The sequence below is a fragment of the Equus asinus genome, chromosome 7 (genome assembly GCF_041296235.1).
Source record: "Equus asinus isolate D_3611 breed Donkey chromosome 7, EquAss-T2T_v2, whole genome shotgun sequence".
NCBI lineage: Eukaryota > Metazoa > Chordata > Mammalia > Perissodactyla > Equidae > Equus > Equus asinus.
Genome location: NC_091796.1, coordinates 54,138,182 through 54,154,337, shown reverse-complemented (window position 1 = coordinate 54,154,337; position 16,156 = coordinate 54,138,182). Strand labels below are relative to the sequence as shown.

Sequence of the window (16,156 nt, the reverse complement as noted above, 5' to 3'; positions counted from 1 at the left end):
CAGAGTCCACGTTAGTTATCCTAACTACAGACAGAATGAAGCATCATCAGAGTTCACAACTGACAAATAGGGCACTTTGGAAAATATGTCACTGCAGCTGCTGTTCTGACATTTCTTTAAGTGTATCCTTAAAGAGCATAAAATTCTATTATAGAAAGACAGAATGCATCTATAAATATATAGATACAAGACAAAGAAATACATATAAATGACCAACTACTGTTAGAGAAAAGGAATACTCCATTTCTACTACGATCTTTAGAAATTCATGAACACGTGCGTGCACACACACACACACAAAGCAGTTTCATCTTAGAGGCCAGTGCTAAAGTTATTACTACAGTAATTATAGTGCCTTGTATCCATCTATTTTTAGATGCATTCTGTCTTTTTGTAGTAGAACTTTATTCTCCTTGAGAATAAACTTAAAGAAATGTATATACCTCATTGTATTAATTTCTCTATAATATAGCTCTATGCATGGATTCCAAAGAAATGTCATTTCATCACTATCCATAAACTATAAGAGAGGCAAAGGGCACAAAGGTCAAGGGACAACTACTGAAATGTTCAATGACTAGAACCAGGTATATAGAGCAATAATAGTTGTACAGTACCATCTGGGTGAAATAGAAATGAGACTTACCTTTTTGTATGTCTATAATATCTCATAATAAGAAATTTAGTTGTATTATAAATAATAATTAAAGTCAATGACACATTTTACTTTTAGAAAAGAAGACAAGTGTGAAATGATCATTTTTAGAGAAAACATCAGGAATTGGTTCATTCATTTGTTCATTCTTTCAGTCCTTCATAGATATTTATGAAGTGTCTGTCAGGCACTGTGCAAGGTGCTAGAATTATTACACAGTTTGTGTGAGATATACCCTGTTGGTGAGCATGTAGACTGCCACTCTTTGAAAGAGTCTATTAAAATTTTAAATATATATATAATCACAGCAATTTCACTGGTGAGACTTTTCTTACAGATAAATTTCTCTAACATATACAAGTACTGGAAGATAGACTAGTTTAGAAAAGTTTCTTAGAATTTATTATGCATAAAGCGTGATATTTAATAATGTAAAGAATACAACACGAAATAAGAGACATGCTGCCTGTAGGGAAATTTTTAAGAAAGAAAGAGTCAACACAAAGATAGAAGAGGAAAGACAAAGACATTTTCAAGTAATTAAGTTCTCCATTATGAAACCACACGATATTTTACACATAGACTATTAAGTTTTATGATAAATAATACAAACCTGACTTTTTCTTTATGACACTTTGCCAGTGCTTTGCAGAGACTTGGATCAGGACAGAGATCAAGTGGAGATTGACCCTTCTTATTTCGAATGCTAAGGTCAGCACCATTAGCAGCCAAGAAACACGCAATAGATGCTGCACTCTTCTTCTCCGCTCCCTGGGTACCAAGTCCCATTATTAACTGAAATCAAATGAAGTCAGTCATTATTTTCCCCTTAGGACTCTGTTGTCAATTCTTACCACCAAATATACATGTATGTGTCTGTGTGTTTGTATAGAGACAGTCACGTGCTGCTTAAAGACAGGGAAATGCATCGTCGTGAGAAATGTGGTGTTAAGCAATTTCCTCGTTCTGTGAACATCACAGAGTGCACTTACACAAATCTAGGTGGTATAGCCTATTACCACATTGGCTATATGGTACTAATCTTATAGGACCACAATACATGCAGTCTGGTCCGTCGTTGACCAAAACATCATTATGCAGTACATGACTATAAATATATGAGCGTGTGTGTATTATATATAAAAACACATGTCTGGGAAGAACTTACAGACTATATAGATGTGGTGGACATTTGAGTTGCAGTCCTAATAGCCATTGCCCCTTCTCTTCCCTCCCTCTAATCTTCTCAGGCACGTAGTTTGAGGACTGACCGGTTCTCCAGTTTTAGAGGTGGACCAAAGATGACTCAAATCAGTCAGACATCCACCTCATCTATGTGATTAGTTCAGGGATGACACATAACCCAAATCAGGTCAATTTAAGGCCAATAAAACTCAGGAACAGGACTTCTGATTGAGATATTGAGGAAACACTCCCTTTTCTAGCCAATTTGGCTCTGGAGCTGCTAGCAACCAACTTGGAGCAATAAGGGGAGAGACACCGAGGAAAGAACCATACCTAAGAATTAACCAAGAGATGGTGAATGAGACAAACCAGGCTCTGATAGCATCCAAGCTACTGATTTAAATATCTTACTTGAAAATAGTCATAATAATTGTTAACATTTATGGAGCACCTACAATGGACTGAGAACTGTTTTAAGCACTTTCCATGAATTAACTGATTTAATCTTTACAACCTTATGGAGGTAGTTACTCCCCCTCTGTCATTTTAAAATGAGAAAAATGAGACACACATGAGTTAGAGAATTTATCCACGGTCATAGAGAAAGGCAGCAATTCTCAAATACTTGGGTCTTAGAACCCCTTTACATTCTTAAAAATGATTCTAAAACTCATATGGAGAGGTGAAGGACTTACAATAGTCAAACAACTTGGAAAAAGAAGAAAATTAGAGGACTTTACTAATTCACCTCAACATTTATCATAAAGCTACAGTGATCACAACAGTGGGCTGGCGTTACATAGCTAAAGACATAGCCCAATAGAAGAGAATATGGAATCCGGAAAGACACACATGGTTAACTGATTTTGGATAAAAGTGCAACAGGCAATTCAGTAGAAAAAGACAGTCTTTTCAACAAACTGTGCTGGAATAACTGGATATCCACAAGCAAAAGAAAAAAAAGAACTTGATCCGTACCTCATACTATATATACAAAAATTAACTCAAAATGAATCATTGACCTAAACGTAACAACTAACAACTTTACAAACTTCTAGTACAAAACAGGAGAAAACCTTAGCAACCTTGGGTTTGGCAAAGATTTCTCAGATAGGACAAAGAAAGCACAAACAATGAAAGAAAAAAACTGATAAATTAGATCATCAAAATTAAGAACTTCTGCACTTCCAAAAACACTGTTAAAAGAATGAAAAGACAAGCTATAGACTGGGAGAAAATACATGCATATCACATTTCTGATAAAGAATTTGTATTAAGATTATATAAAGAACTCTCAAAACTCAATGGTAAGAAAACAGCTCAACAAAATAATGAACAAAAGATTTGAACAGGTCCAGCCCAATTGCATAGTGGTTAAGTTCACGCACTCCGTTTCAGCGGCCCAAGGTTCACCAGTTGAGATTCTGGGCACCGACCTACACACCACTCATCAAGACGTGCTGTGGTGGCATCCCACATACAAAATAGAGCACGACTGGCACAGGTGTTAGCTCAGGGGCCAATCCTCCTCAAAGAAAAAGATTTGAACAGACACTTCATCAAATACGTGTGAGTGGCAAACAAGCAAATGAAAAGATGTTCAATATCAGTAATCATAAGGGAAATGCAAATTAAAACCACAATAAGATACCACAACATCTATGTGAATGGCTAAAGTTAAAAGAACCATGAAACAACTTTTGGTAAGAATGTAAAGCAATACGTGACTAGTATTTAGTTCATAAACTAAATTTCTACCTATGTAGCTCTGATAAAATATTTTATCAGGTGCCGGCCCACGGCCAAGTGGTTAAGTTCCCGCGCTCCACCTCAGTGGCCCAGGGTTTCGCTGGTTTGGATCCTGGGCGTGGACATGGCACCACTCATCAGGCCAAGTTGAGGCAGCGTCCCAGGTGCCACAACTAGAAGGACCCACACCTAAGAATATACAACTATATACGGGGGGGGAGGATTTGGGGAGAAGACGGAGGAACGAAAAAAAAAGGAAGACTGGCCACAGTTGTTAGCTCAGGTGCCAATCTTTATTAAAAAACTATATATTTTATCAGACGCAGGTTAAATTAGCATAAATATAAGATCTTGCATTAAAAGATGCTTCTGCTAGTACTGAATCAAAGATTATCTTTACTCACTGTGTTTTTGGATGGCTCCCAGGCAGCATCAACCTTCCCGACATCTTGCATATCTTGAAGTTGACGTAGCTGAGACAAGGTGTGATGCCTCAGAGCTTCATGCAAAGGAGTATCCCCATCCTTATCCTGAATATCTAATTTGGCACCTGCACGGACCAAAAGCTAAAAGAGAAACACATCTCATTTTGCTAAAGTATTTACGTCCACAAGAAATTACAATGTATCTACAGTAACAGTGAGAGAGTCCTGGACCTAGCTGAAGGAGCTGCCACTAAAGTTAATTATTTTTATAAATTTGCTTCCCACTACTCTATACCCCTGTGGTTCCTTACAAATAGTGATAAGCCCTGGGTTATTCAAATATTGAGAGAACAGAAAGAAATGAGAACCAATATGTTGCTTAATTTACCTACTCTAAGATCAAGATAACTGGGGGAAATTTAGGACAATTTATTTCACCCTTTAATTTTAGATACGTGAGTTGGGATATTTTAAGTACTTCCAACAGGACCAAACCATAATGTTCAAAATTATTCTATTATGTAAACAAACAAGCAAAAATTATTTATTCTATTCTCTTTGGTCAACTTTATACAAATATGGTCACATAAGGAAAGTCCAAAAACCAGAGAGAAATGAAGAGTTTTTAACGAGAGGAATTTTAAATACAATAAATGTGGAGTGTCTGGTAAACTACAACCTCTTACATAAAATGCATAACTTATATGTTTCAATAGCTATTTTAAGTAGTAAATATAACTTTATTTAAGACTTTGCTAATGGTGCTTTAACAATTTCCCTAATCCTTTCTACAAATGCTATCAGAGTTTTAGAAAAACATCGTACAAAGAAACCAATCTCAAGCATATGGTCTTACGTGTCTTGGCAAATTACCTTCCCTTTTTTTTTTCACTTTGTTCTAAAAAGTTTACATAAACTGCACTCTAGGGCAGTGTTTCTCAAATTAGAACGTGCATCAGAATTACCTGGGGGTCTTGTTAAACCACAGATTGCTAATTCCCACCCTGGAGGTTCTGACTTGGCTGGTCTGAGGTAGGGCCCAAGAATTTATTTTCTATCAACGGCCCAGGTGATGCTGATGCTGCTGGTTTGGCCTCCAAACTTTAAGAATCTCTATACTACAAAAAAATTTTAAACAGATAATCTTTCAAATATTTTGTCTGGAGAAACCAGATTAGTAAAATAAAAATATCTATTTCAGCTTTGCTGGAATCTGCAGCAAATGTCCAGCCAAACCTTTTAATTATAGCTCACTCTCCCTTATACAAATTAAAGAGGGAATGTACTTTTTAAAAACTATTTTACATGTTACTTTGAAATTTTCTGATTTAATATTCCAGGATTTCACAAGTCTGGAAACAAAATTATAAAGACTGAATATCAGAGTTTTAAGATGTTCCCTATTTTAATTAAAAATCTTTGCCAAATTGATACAAAATATTAGCCCAAAATCATAACTTTTACATCTAACTATGCCTTGTGAGAAATCTAACAATGCATCACTTAAATTTTCAAGACATTCTAGAACCTGTCTGCTTAAAATACAACTGCAAGCTAAGAGCCCTGTTAGTGAACATTTACCCTCACGATCTGGGTGTGCTGTCGTTCCACAGCAAGGTGGAGGGCAGTTTGTTGGTTCACATTCTGGATATCCAGGTTTGCATTACCCTGAAGAAGAAGTTGTTTACATAGTTAAAATTTGACAACAGTGAAAAACATTAAAACTGTAACTATTTGTGAAGAATAAATAATATTGGACACTGCTGACCACTTTCCTCTCCTCTGGCTGCTGGGACATTGTTCTCACATGGTCACAGTGGAGGGCAATACAGGAAGAACTGGAGGGGCAGCAAACTTTCTGAAGTAGAACAGCAAGTTTAAAACAATGATTTTTATTGTGGAGACTCCATCCAAGAACAGTTAAAGGACAAAGTGCCGCACGGAGTCAGAGTTTCCTTTCAATCTACTACAGAGCAATGGAGATAATTAGTTCCTTTTAACCATAAAGATTTCCTGAGAAGTTATATTAATGAGTCTCCAAATTGGATTTAGATTTATATTAGTAACCTAATAAGGTCACTTCCTCTTGTTGCATAATTGAGCTCTTCCTCATTCTGTGAAAAGGAACTTTGCTTGAGGGTGACAAGAAGTCAATGCTTAATTAGTATGTAAAGATACTTACTAAAGGAAGAGAAGAAAATCCCATTAGGGTCCTGGGATAGCCAAAGGACTACATGGGAACATGATGCCAAGGACAGAGAAAAGGACTGAGAGGCAAAAGCACTGAGCTTAGCATCTTGGGACCTGGCTTCAAGTGCTGTCACTTAACGAGCTTTGTCAACTTAAGCAAGCACTATACCATTTTATGCCTATTTCTTCAGCTCCAAAATGGTAATAGTACAACCTATTTTACAGGATCAATGTGAGGATTAAGAAAAGTAACATGTAAGACTGCCTAGCACAATGTCAAGTATAATTAAAAAAAAGTGAAATTAAGAAAAGGGCTACAGATTCAGAAGATAAACTTCATCATTCTGTTTCCGTCTTAGACCATTCATGCCCTGTGATTACAGTCTAACACTCACCCACCTGTGCCAGGGCACAGGTAGGGCTGAAGTTCTGGTAACGCCACAACATATTCTGGAAGATGGGAGTGTCAGGTTTCTGTTTACTATTTATGTTTCTTTGAGTGAGATCATGAGGTACTTAGCTTGTTTTCTTATCATGTTTGTTCTCATTTAAATGCAGAAAGCGAGGGATTTCCTTTTTAAGCTTGCTGAACTTTTCCATCATTAACATTTTTCAAAGGAGCATTCATGGTATGGACGTACATAATTTGTTTATCCAGGCACTGGTTGATGAGCATTTGGCTTGCTTCCAGTTTGGAGCTATTATAAATAAAGCTAACTATAAATATTTAGTTTTTGTGTGGAAATTTGTCCTCAGTTCTCTTAGGTACATACCTAGAAGTGGGATTGCTAGGTCGCATAGTGAATACATGTTTAACTTTAAAAGAAAACTTTATAAGAAACTGCCAAATTGTTTTTCAAAGTGTCTGCTTTAAAAAACACCAGCAATGTCTGTGAATTCTAATTGCTCCACCTCCTCATCAACACTTGGTTTTCAGGCCCTGTAGTTGATGATCAGTAGTGTTTCATTGTAGCTGTAATTTACATTTCCCTAATGACATATGGAAATTTAAGCAAGGTCACAGGATACATGGTCAATATACCCAAAAAAACTGTATTTCCATATAGTAGTAATATACAATTAGAAATTGAAATTTAAAACAATTTACAATATCATCATAAAAATTAAAGATAAATCTAATATGTGCAAAAACAAACTACCAAAAGACTTTTTAATAGAAACTAATAATCTGATTCTAAAATATGGAAATTCGAAAGATCCAGAATATTAAAGTAATTCTGAGAAAGAACAATCAAGTTGGAAGACTTCCTCTAACTGATCTGGAGACTTACCACAAAGCAACAATCACCCAGACAGCGTGGTATTGGCTTAAGGTTAGTTATTTGGATTTTGGATGAAAAGGAATTTATCATAATTAATAATACATCTAATAAAAATAATTTTAATAATAAAGGCTTAAAACGGCAGGTGAAATGTGGTTTTAACTTTTGAACAATTCCTTTAAATTTCTGTAGTTTATGGAGTGTCTATCTTATGATCCAGGACTTAGTTACAAATAATGTACTATCTACTAAATTTTTCTGCTGTTTCATCTTCTTAACTAGACTGTAAGTTCCTTGGAGTCAGGGATCACGGATAATTCTTTGGTACCTTCAGTGCTTCTACGTGGCATATGCTTGACTGAAGCATTTTAAAAGTTTTCTGAATATACTAAAACATCATCATAAAACTGCAATAAATAGGTTCCCCAAAAACCCAACTGCATAAAAATGCAGTCATCTTATTTCTGAGATGAATAAAATGACTAAAGTGAGCCTGTGCTGCTTTCCAACCACAGATTCCAGAGGTCCATCAGTAGTCATGAACTGAATCCCCAGATCCTGGCTACAGCCTGGTGTTACCTGATGGCAACAGGCCACACCAGCTTAGATATCAACATGACGGTTCTTAGTCCTGTGGCTGACTGATACTTCCACAACAGTGACAACGATTTGGGGAATCCCTTTTAGTTGATGCCAATTTCATTGCACCAATCCAGGAAGACTGTGCAGAGGCAATTCTGAGCTGACATATTCACCCTCACACACACACACACACACACACACACACACACACACACACACTCCCCCGCCTCCCTTTATTTAAGAGCCAGTGTTAGGGAGAAGACTGAATATGTACTATATCTGAATTTGCATCATCATGGGATTTTACTGTAACCTACTAATAGGTAGTTGATGAAGTAATAAATGAATGGCAATGGTCCAAAATTGTTAAAAATTATTGAACTGCTTTTCCTACCTGATGTACCAACAGTTCAGCCACTTCTACATGATTATTAAGGGCAGCCAGATGCAAGGCAGTATAACCATCATCTTTCTTCTCATCCACAATCCATGGTCTTGGTAATTTAGACAGTAAAACACGCATTGCACTGAAAATCAAATTTACATTATTTTGATATTTACATAATTTGATATTTAATTTAATATTTTATTTTCCTTGGAAAAAATATTCAAAAGGAACTTCTGAAATCAAATGAAAATATACTTCTTTAAAGAAAAGTATGCCCTTAGAGACAAACAGAAATTCAATTTTTCTAAATCTCAAATGCACAACTTTTTGATATTTTAAGACGTAAACAAAATATCACTATTTGGAGAATAGCAGCAAAACAGAATGAGAGTGCTATAAAGGGGAAATATTATGAGAGGGGGAAAAAAACCAAAGGAGAAAAAAAATACCCTAAAAAGGACATAATTTTAGCTTTGTAGAATCTCTCAGGTTCAATTTGAATAGTATATATTAATAAAAGAGTTAATGAAGAACAACCAGGTAACAACAATAACGTAGGAGGAAAAACAGTGATAAGACAAATTTTATGTAGCTGGGAAATTATCACGAATTCTGCAGAATTAAAAATCTGATATATGTAATTTAGTAGTGCCAAATCCAGTTGATAGCAAAACACACAAAACAATCATTATAATCTAATATTTAAGAATTGGTAATGAAGTATTTTCAAAGCCAAAAAGACAAAGTAATCCTAAAGAGCACTAAAGATTAAACCATAAAGGAAGAGGGGAACTAATTATCAAGAAATGATGCTTCTTAAAGAAAAAGCTACCCCATCCCACAAAAAGAAAACAGAAATTAGAAGCAACTTTTCTTAACAGAAAGGTTCTATGTGGAAAACCCATAATACAATTTGGAAAAAAGCTCCCTTAATATATTCCACCAGTTGTTTTTTTTAAGACTGAGACCTAAGGTAATTGCTCTTATAAAGAATGTCGGACTTGGCAAGGACAGCGCTGATAAATATATCAGACACTGAATCTTCCCCCATACCTAAAGAAGGGAAGTAAACACAGAAAAGCTTTTAAAATTGTTCCAACAGTAAAAAAGGTAAGTAAAAAAAGGGCAAGAAATAATAGTAAGATACATATTGAGATAGTTTTTCCTAAGGTGATATATACGAGAGAGAAAAATTTGAATAAAGAAATGTTATAAATGTACGGAGAAACAGCCTGAAGATGCAGAATGTGTGTAAAGGAAACCATTTAAGTCTCTAAAATATTATTGACACTATGGCCCAACATGACACAGAATATGTTTCCTTAATGGAAGTGGTCTATGAATCCCATGTAGAAAGTCCAAAAAGCCTGAGAAAAGGCTTTGGAGTATCCAAGAACCTCTAAAATTGTACTCAAATTTGGGAGTTTATAGTTTTTTGGGGTTTTTTTTTCCCCAAGGAAGATTAGCCCTGAGCTAACATCTGCTGCCAATCCTCCTCTGTTTAGCTGAGGAAGACTGGCCCTGAGCTAACATTCTATGTGGGACACCTACCACAGCATGGCTTGCCAAATGGTGCCATGTCCGCACCTGGGATCCAAACCGGCGAACCCCGGGCTGCCGAAGCAAAATGTGCACACTTAACTGCTGTGCCACCGGGCCGGCCCCAAGGGAGTTTATAGTTTTTATCAGGTTTTTAAACAGGTTTGTGATCCAAAGTATACTGAAAATCTCAGCCTAAAGACACCTTTCAGTGATTGTTACTAAAGTTACAATCATTGTTTAGGGGTGACAGACTTCTTTGGAAATCAATGGAAAGCTATGGGCTCTTCCCCAGAGAAACGCATGCAAAAATCTTTACCTACAATTCTGAGGATGTCTACAAACCCCTAAATCCCATTCATGAACCTCATACAAAGCTAAGGTTTCCTGCTTTAGTTCGTTTTCAGTAATTCTAAGGATTCTAATCCTCCTCATTCAGTAGATTAAAATAAAATACTAGACCTTATGTAGACTTTGTTTCAGATTTTTTTTTTTAAAGATTGGCACCTGAGCTAACAACTGTTGGCAATCTTCTTTTTTTTTCTTCTTCTCCCCAAAGCCCCCCACTACATAGTTGTATATTCTAGTTGTGAGTCCTCTGGCTGTGCTACGTGGGACGCCGCCTCAGCATGGCCTGATGAGCGGTGCCACGTCTGTGCCCAGGATCCAAACCAGCAAAACCCTGGACCGCTGAAGCGGAGCGCCCAAACTTAACCAGTGGGCCTCGGGGCCGGTCTCTATTTCAGATTCTTAAAGGGGAAACGTGCTGGCCCAAGATTATACTAGTGAATGTTTGGCTAGGACATAATCATGACGCTAATGCCATACATTATCGATTATCCTACACATTTGGCCACGTGAAAAACAATATATAGGAGTTTTACAATTCTTTTGGAGAGTTTTGAAGATGTAAGCACTAAATCATGTGAAAAAAGTTTTATTAAAAACAAAATGTAATCATTAAAAATAATGTAAACATAGGTTATTGATTTAAAGAAAAATTGTGATATAACTTTGTTGACAGAAATGGTGGTAACAGAGGATGTTAATAATTTTAAATCTTCACTTTCTGTGACATGAAATCAGTAGATAATGCCTACAACTGATAAATTAAGAAACTGTTGGAGAAGCTGCAAGTTATTTGGTGGGTGGAGGAGGACAGAGATGAAGAGGGATAAAGCAGAAGACAGCTCTCTTTCATTACAAGCTTTGTGGGACTATTTGACTCAGCTACGTATGTGTATTAGTTTCATAAAAAAAATTTAAGTTAAAACACTAAGATAATATTTGAGCTTACTATTTAAATCTTTTTAATTTGCAACTTTACTTCTTGTAGCCAACATATATAAATGTTACACTAAGTTTTAAATTAGAAAGTGGGTCCATGCTAATTTCATCGTTGTTTTTTTTTTTAAGTCACATTACTGAATAGATATTCCTTAGAAGTTGGGTCTTATGGAACCATGTTTCCCACTGTCTTCTATTCCAGTTTCAGAAGTACATTCCCACATTACACTGCCAACACCTCAAAGGAAGGACAGAGACAGAGGAGCGATTCCTCCTCTGAGTATAAGCTGTCTGTTGAGATGGAGCCATCACTTACTTGTTCTTCTGGTCTTGCACTTCACAAGTGAACAGGGGAAAAGCTAGGGAAAGCTGAGGTCCCTCAAAAAGAAGAGCCAATGGATCAGAAAGTTACTAATGCATTTAAATAGAAACAGATATGTATTCTTGAAAGCTTGTTGCCTCTCTGTTCTCTCATTACTTCATGTCTTTGCTTTTTCTTCTCAGTACAATAACTGAACTGTCAGAACAAGGGAAAGGTAGTAATTTCAGGCTACTGTTGGAAGTGACAAAATAATCCTAATTCACTTCTAGATCACAATCTACAAAGTAAATCAAATCCTAATATTAAACTACAAAATTCAGATTTACGGAGAGCAAGTTTTCATTTCAGCACAAATTTATTCTGTTAATTAGTCCTACTTACAGAAATGTGGTAAATTATACAATAGAATAACCATATTAAAATCTTTGTTCTTCTTGAAATCCTGAGAGATTAAGATATCATAAAAATAAGAATTAAAAGATATGTGGCATTAGTTAATCCAAATGCCTCATTTTAAACTAATTAAGTAAATTATATTACTAGCAAAGTGTTTTAAAGACAAATGGTAATTTCTGATTTCTCACAGAAACAGTGTTATTTTGGCAGATGAGGTGAATACATCAGACAACAGTTAATTAGTAAGTAAAAGATAGAGATACCAACTAGAGAAAAAGAGATTTATAGAAGAGGAGACTCAGAAGTCCAATTAGGATAAAAATTAAAAATAACAGAAATCACCAGGATGAAATTACAATAAAAAAATGAAAATTGTCTTTTTCTGGAAAACAATGACTAGTTAAAAAAAAAATGAGTGAAGAAATAGTTTGTATGAAGCCTGGAGAAAGAATGAGAAAAAGAATTTATCAGTGTATCAGCAGCATCATCCACAGAGAAAGTTCTCTGAGAAGCACTCCCAGTATTCTGATCTGCCCCCTAGTAAAATCAGTAAAATGCTATCAGCTTTCAGTACATCATCATATGGAAAGTCACCACAGGGTGATGACATTGTCTATTAAGATCATCCAACCAGGCATCTTGCTCACCAATCATTTTCCAATTTTAATTTAGCTTTTCACAGATTTCTTTTTTCTCCCAGTAGGGGGAAAAAACCCCTGCTGATCAGCTGGTATGAGTACTATAATCCATTTCACATAGTATTTCTTTCTGTAAATAGCAACTTGGCATTCTGATTTATACATCAATCTCCTACAAGTCAATTAATGTTAGTCATCTCAAGTCTAATTACTTCTGGACCTACAAAGCTGAAGTCCATATCCTGGCCCTGTAAAGCCCCAATTACACAATCATAACATTTCTATCTCATATCTCTAACTGCAACAAATGGTCGTGATTCATATCTAGTATCAAAACTTCCATAGAAGTCTCTATAAAATATAAGGTTGCTGTAAGAATTAAATGATATAACGTAGGTAAAACATTTTATTACAGAGTCTAAAACTCTTCAATATAAAGTGTTAGGACAACTCTAAGATTATAACCTACATAGTACAAATCCCCATTTTTTCCTTTCCTCTTCCTATATTCTCGATTTTGGTTATTCTTATTACCATTTAACCGGTCACCCAAGTCAGAAACCTGGGAATCATTTAGACCCTTTCCTCCCTTTTTACTCCCACATTCAATTTGTCCTGTTGATTTTCCCTGTTAAGACTAAAACTACTCTTTTCCATGGACCCCAATATACTCTGCAGATAGGCTTTCATTACCTTTCCTCTGGACATTTGTAACAGCCCCTTCCACATCTATCCTCTATACCCTCCTCCACACAAATCTAACCACTTCACAATTTCCACAAACTCAAAATTATCAGCATTCAAATAAAAAAGGCTTCCCTTTAAATAACTAAATCCTTTTAAGACTGGTCTTGATAAAAATTATTCTAAAATATACTCTCTTGCCTTAATATACTTATAAAAGAACATAAGACTAAACAACATTTTATTGATAACTCAATTTCAGCAAAATCAACTCCTGATTAATTGGTATAAATTGTGGAGAAACACTTCAGATAGACCCAAATCAAAATGAATGCAAAAGTCAACTGTCGATAGCCAGGAGTGAGCTGATTAATTTTTGTTGTTGCTGTTTGTAAAGAAACTTTTTATTTTAGAACTGTTTTAGATTTGCAGAAAATTGTGAAGGTAGTAGAGAGTTCTTCACTCGTATTGTTACCATTTTAACATGAGGACGGTACGTTTGTTACAATTAATGAACCAGCACTGACTGTGATTAACTATAATCCATACTTCACTCCTATTTCCTTAGTTTTTATTTAACGTTCTTTTTCCACTCCAGAATACCACATTACGTTTAGTTGTCAAGTCTCCTTAGGCTCCCCCTAGCTGTGACAGTTTCTCAGACTCTCCTCGTTTTTGATGACTTTGACAACAGTGAGAAGTACTAATCAGGGATTTTGTAGAATGTTCCTCAGGTGGAATCTGTCTGATGTTTTTCCCATGATTACTCTGGGATTATGAGTTTTGGGGAAGAAGGTCATAAAGGTAAAGTGCCATGTCATCACATCACATCAAGGGTGCACACTATCAATGTGACTTATCGCTCTCGATGTTGACCTTGATCACCTGGCTGAGGTAGTGTTTGTCAGGCTTCTCCACTGTGAAGTTACTCTTTTACCCCCTTTCTATACTACGGAACCAGCCTATATACTCTTTGGAAGGAAGTCACTATGCACAGCCTACACTTAAGGAGTGGAAAGTTATGCTCCATTTCCTTGAGGGTGGAGTACCTACATAAACTATTTAGAATTCTTCTATACTGGAGATTTGGGGTAGATTAATTTCAACAGAGGACTACAATGCTCTCATCTTAATTAGAAAGCCACTAATTAATGTTCATTCCTGACCCCCTCCCCCTCCCACAGAAACCAACCAAACAGAAACAAATAATACAAGGCCTCAAAAAAAGAGCCAGTCTTTGAGCCCAGCCCGCAAGGTGAGCTAAGGACAAGTTAAAAAGAACAGTCCCTAGGCCCCTCACCCTCATGTCAAGAGCAGCTCTGAGTGGCTTGTCTCCTTTCTTCCCATGGGATAGACATGATAGAACCACGAAGGCCAGTTGCAGGCTGTTCCCCACAGCACCTCAGTTAATTAAGAGGAATCTGTTGTTATCCTGCAAGCACAGAGGCTCACAGAGTTGCTGGGATGAGGGTATTACCAGTTCAATAAATCAATCATTGTATTAAGCCAACAGACTCTCACCTATGGAACACAGTATATGACATTCGGAGATATTTTCCCTAATGCTCAAACACGCTTCTTTATTTCTCAATCTGGTTGTTTTCCAAGAGGGTAAGGACATGGATGGTTTAAAGATAAGATCTTACTACCAGTTAAGCAGGCATTTGTGAATAGTGCCAAAGAAGCATTAAGTTCCGGAACAACTAATAGTGGTGCCTAGTATAATCCCTGGCACATGGTAACACTCAAACGTTTGCTGAATGATGAACAAATGAGTTCTGAGAAGTAGAGGGGACAAGCAGCTGTCTGCATTGGTATGTAATAGTCAAATGGCACTGGGTCCATTTTTAGGGCCTGCAATGCTTTGCAACTTTTCTTCAGAGACAGGCAACATTTTTCCAAACAAACCATACTGTAGAGGCCTTACATATTACTATTACTTAATGGAAAAAAAAAACAAATAGAATAGCACTATAGCACATATTAGGTGTTCAATAAATGCTTATTAAGTTAATGAACAATCCCTCAAATAACAGTTAAAACATGCTGGTTCAGAATCCAGAAAGGAACTTATAAACAAAGTCGACCAATCCCAAGTAGAAGTTCTTTTGGGCGTGCTAAAAGCAGGTTAGTACGTAACAGGTCTGAACACGTTTTTCTTCAATACACACCCCTATCTGAATGGATGCAGACAAGAAGTCTACGAGGGTATATACCAAAACGCTATCCATGGTAATCACTTTCATAAATTAATACGGATGCTTTTTTCTCTCAATGAAAAAGCTACAGTGAATAGACATTACTTATGTTCTTTTAATTCTTTTTTGTTGTGCTTTTCTTTTTTTCCCCAAAAACTCTTTTTTTGACAGATATCATAATTAAAAGGTCCATTAGTTTAGCCTAAATTCATTTAACAGAACTTTGGTAATGTAGTTGAACTTAGCTCAAAATGACAATACAGGGTGCAGAAGAGTTGCACAGGTGAATACTCGATCATTTTTAAACCAAAGACAATTAAAATTATCTCTTAAATGACCAGCCAGTCCTTATTTTTCCTTCTATGCTCTAGGCTAGGGAAACCCATTTTGCTTATCTTTATATCCCCTTTGTATACCTAGTATAAGAAGCTCAGGTTTTGTTGCATGGAACAAACGAAGCACAATCAAATGAACAATCATCTTTCCGAATATACCCAGGCAAGGATATTAGCAACATAACTGTATTTTTTTTTTTTAAGATTTTATTTTTTCCTTTTTCTCCCCAAAGCCCCCCGTACATAGTTGTTTTGTATATTCTTCGTTGTGGGTCCTTCTAGTTGTGGCATGTGGGACGC

At 36.1% G+C, this 16,156-nt stretch overlaps 1 protein-coding gene across 2 annotated transcripts in view; it reads right to left on the bottom strand.

Annotated features, from left to right (window-relative positions):
- MIB1 (MIB E3 ubiquitin protein ligase 1) overlaps window positions 1-16,156 on the bottom strand; it is a 138,659-nt gene that overhangs the window by 23,417 nt on the left and 99,086 nt on the right. For both annotated transcript variants that reach the window (XM_070513386.1, XM_070513387.1), the window contains exons 13-16: window positions 8,464-8,596; window positions 5,596-5,682; window positions 3,994-4,155; window positions 1,269-1,450 (exon numbers count right to left, since the gene is read on the bottom strand). In XM_070513386.1, coding sequence (XP_070369487.1) covers window positions 1,269-1,450; window positions 3,994-4,155; window positions 5,596-5,682; window positions 8,464-8,596 — 564 coding nt within the window. The remainder of the gene's footprint in view (window positions 1-1,268; window positions 1,451-3,993; window positions 4,156-5,595; window positions 5,683-8,463; window positions 8,597-16,156) is intronic.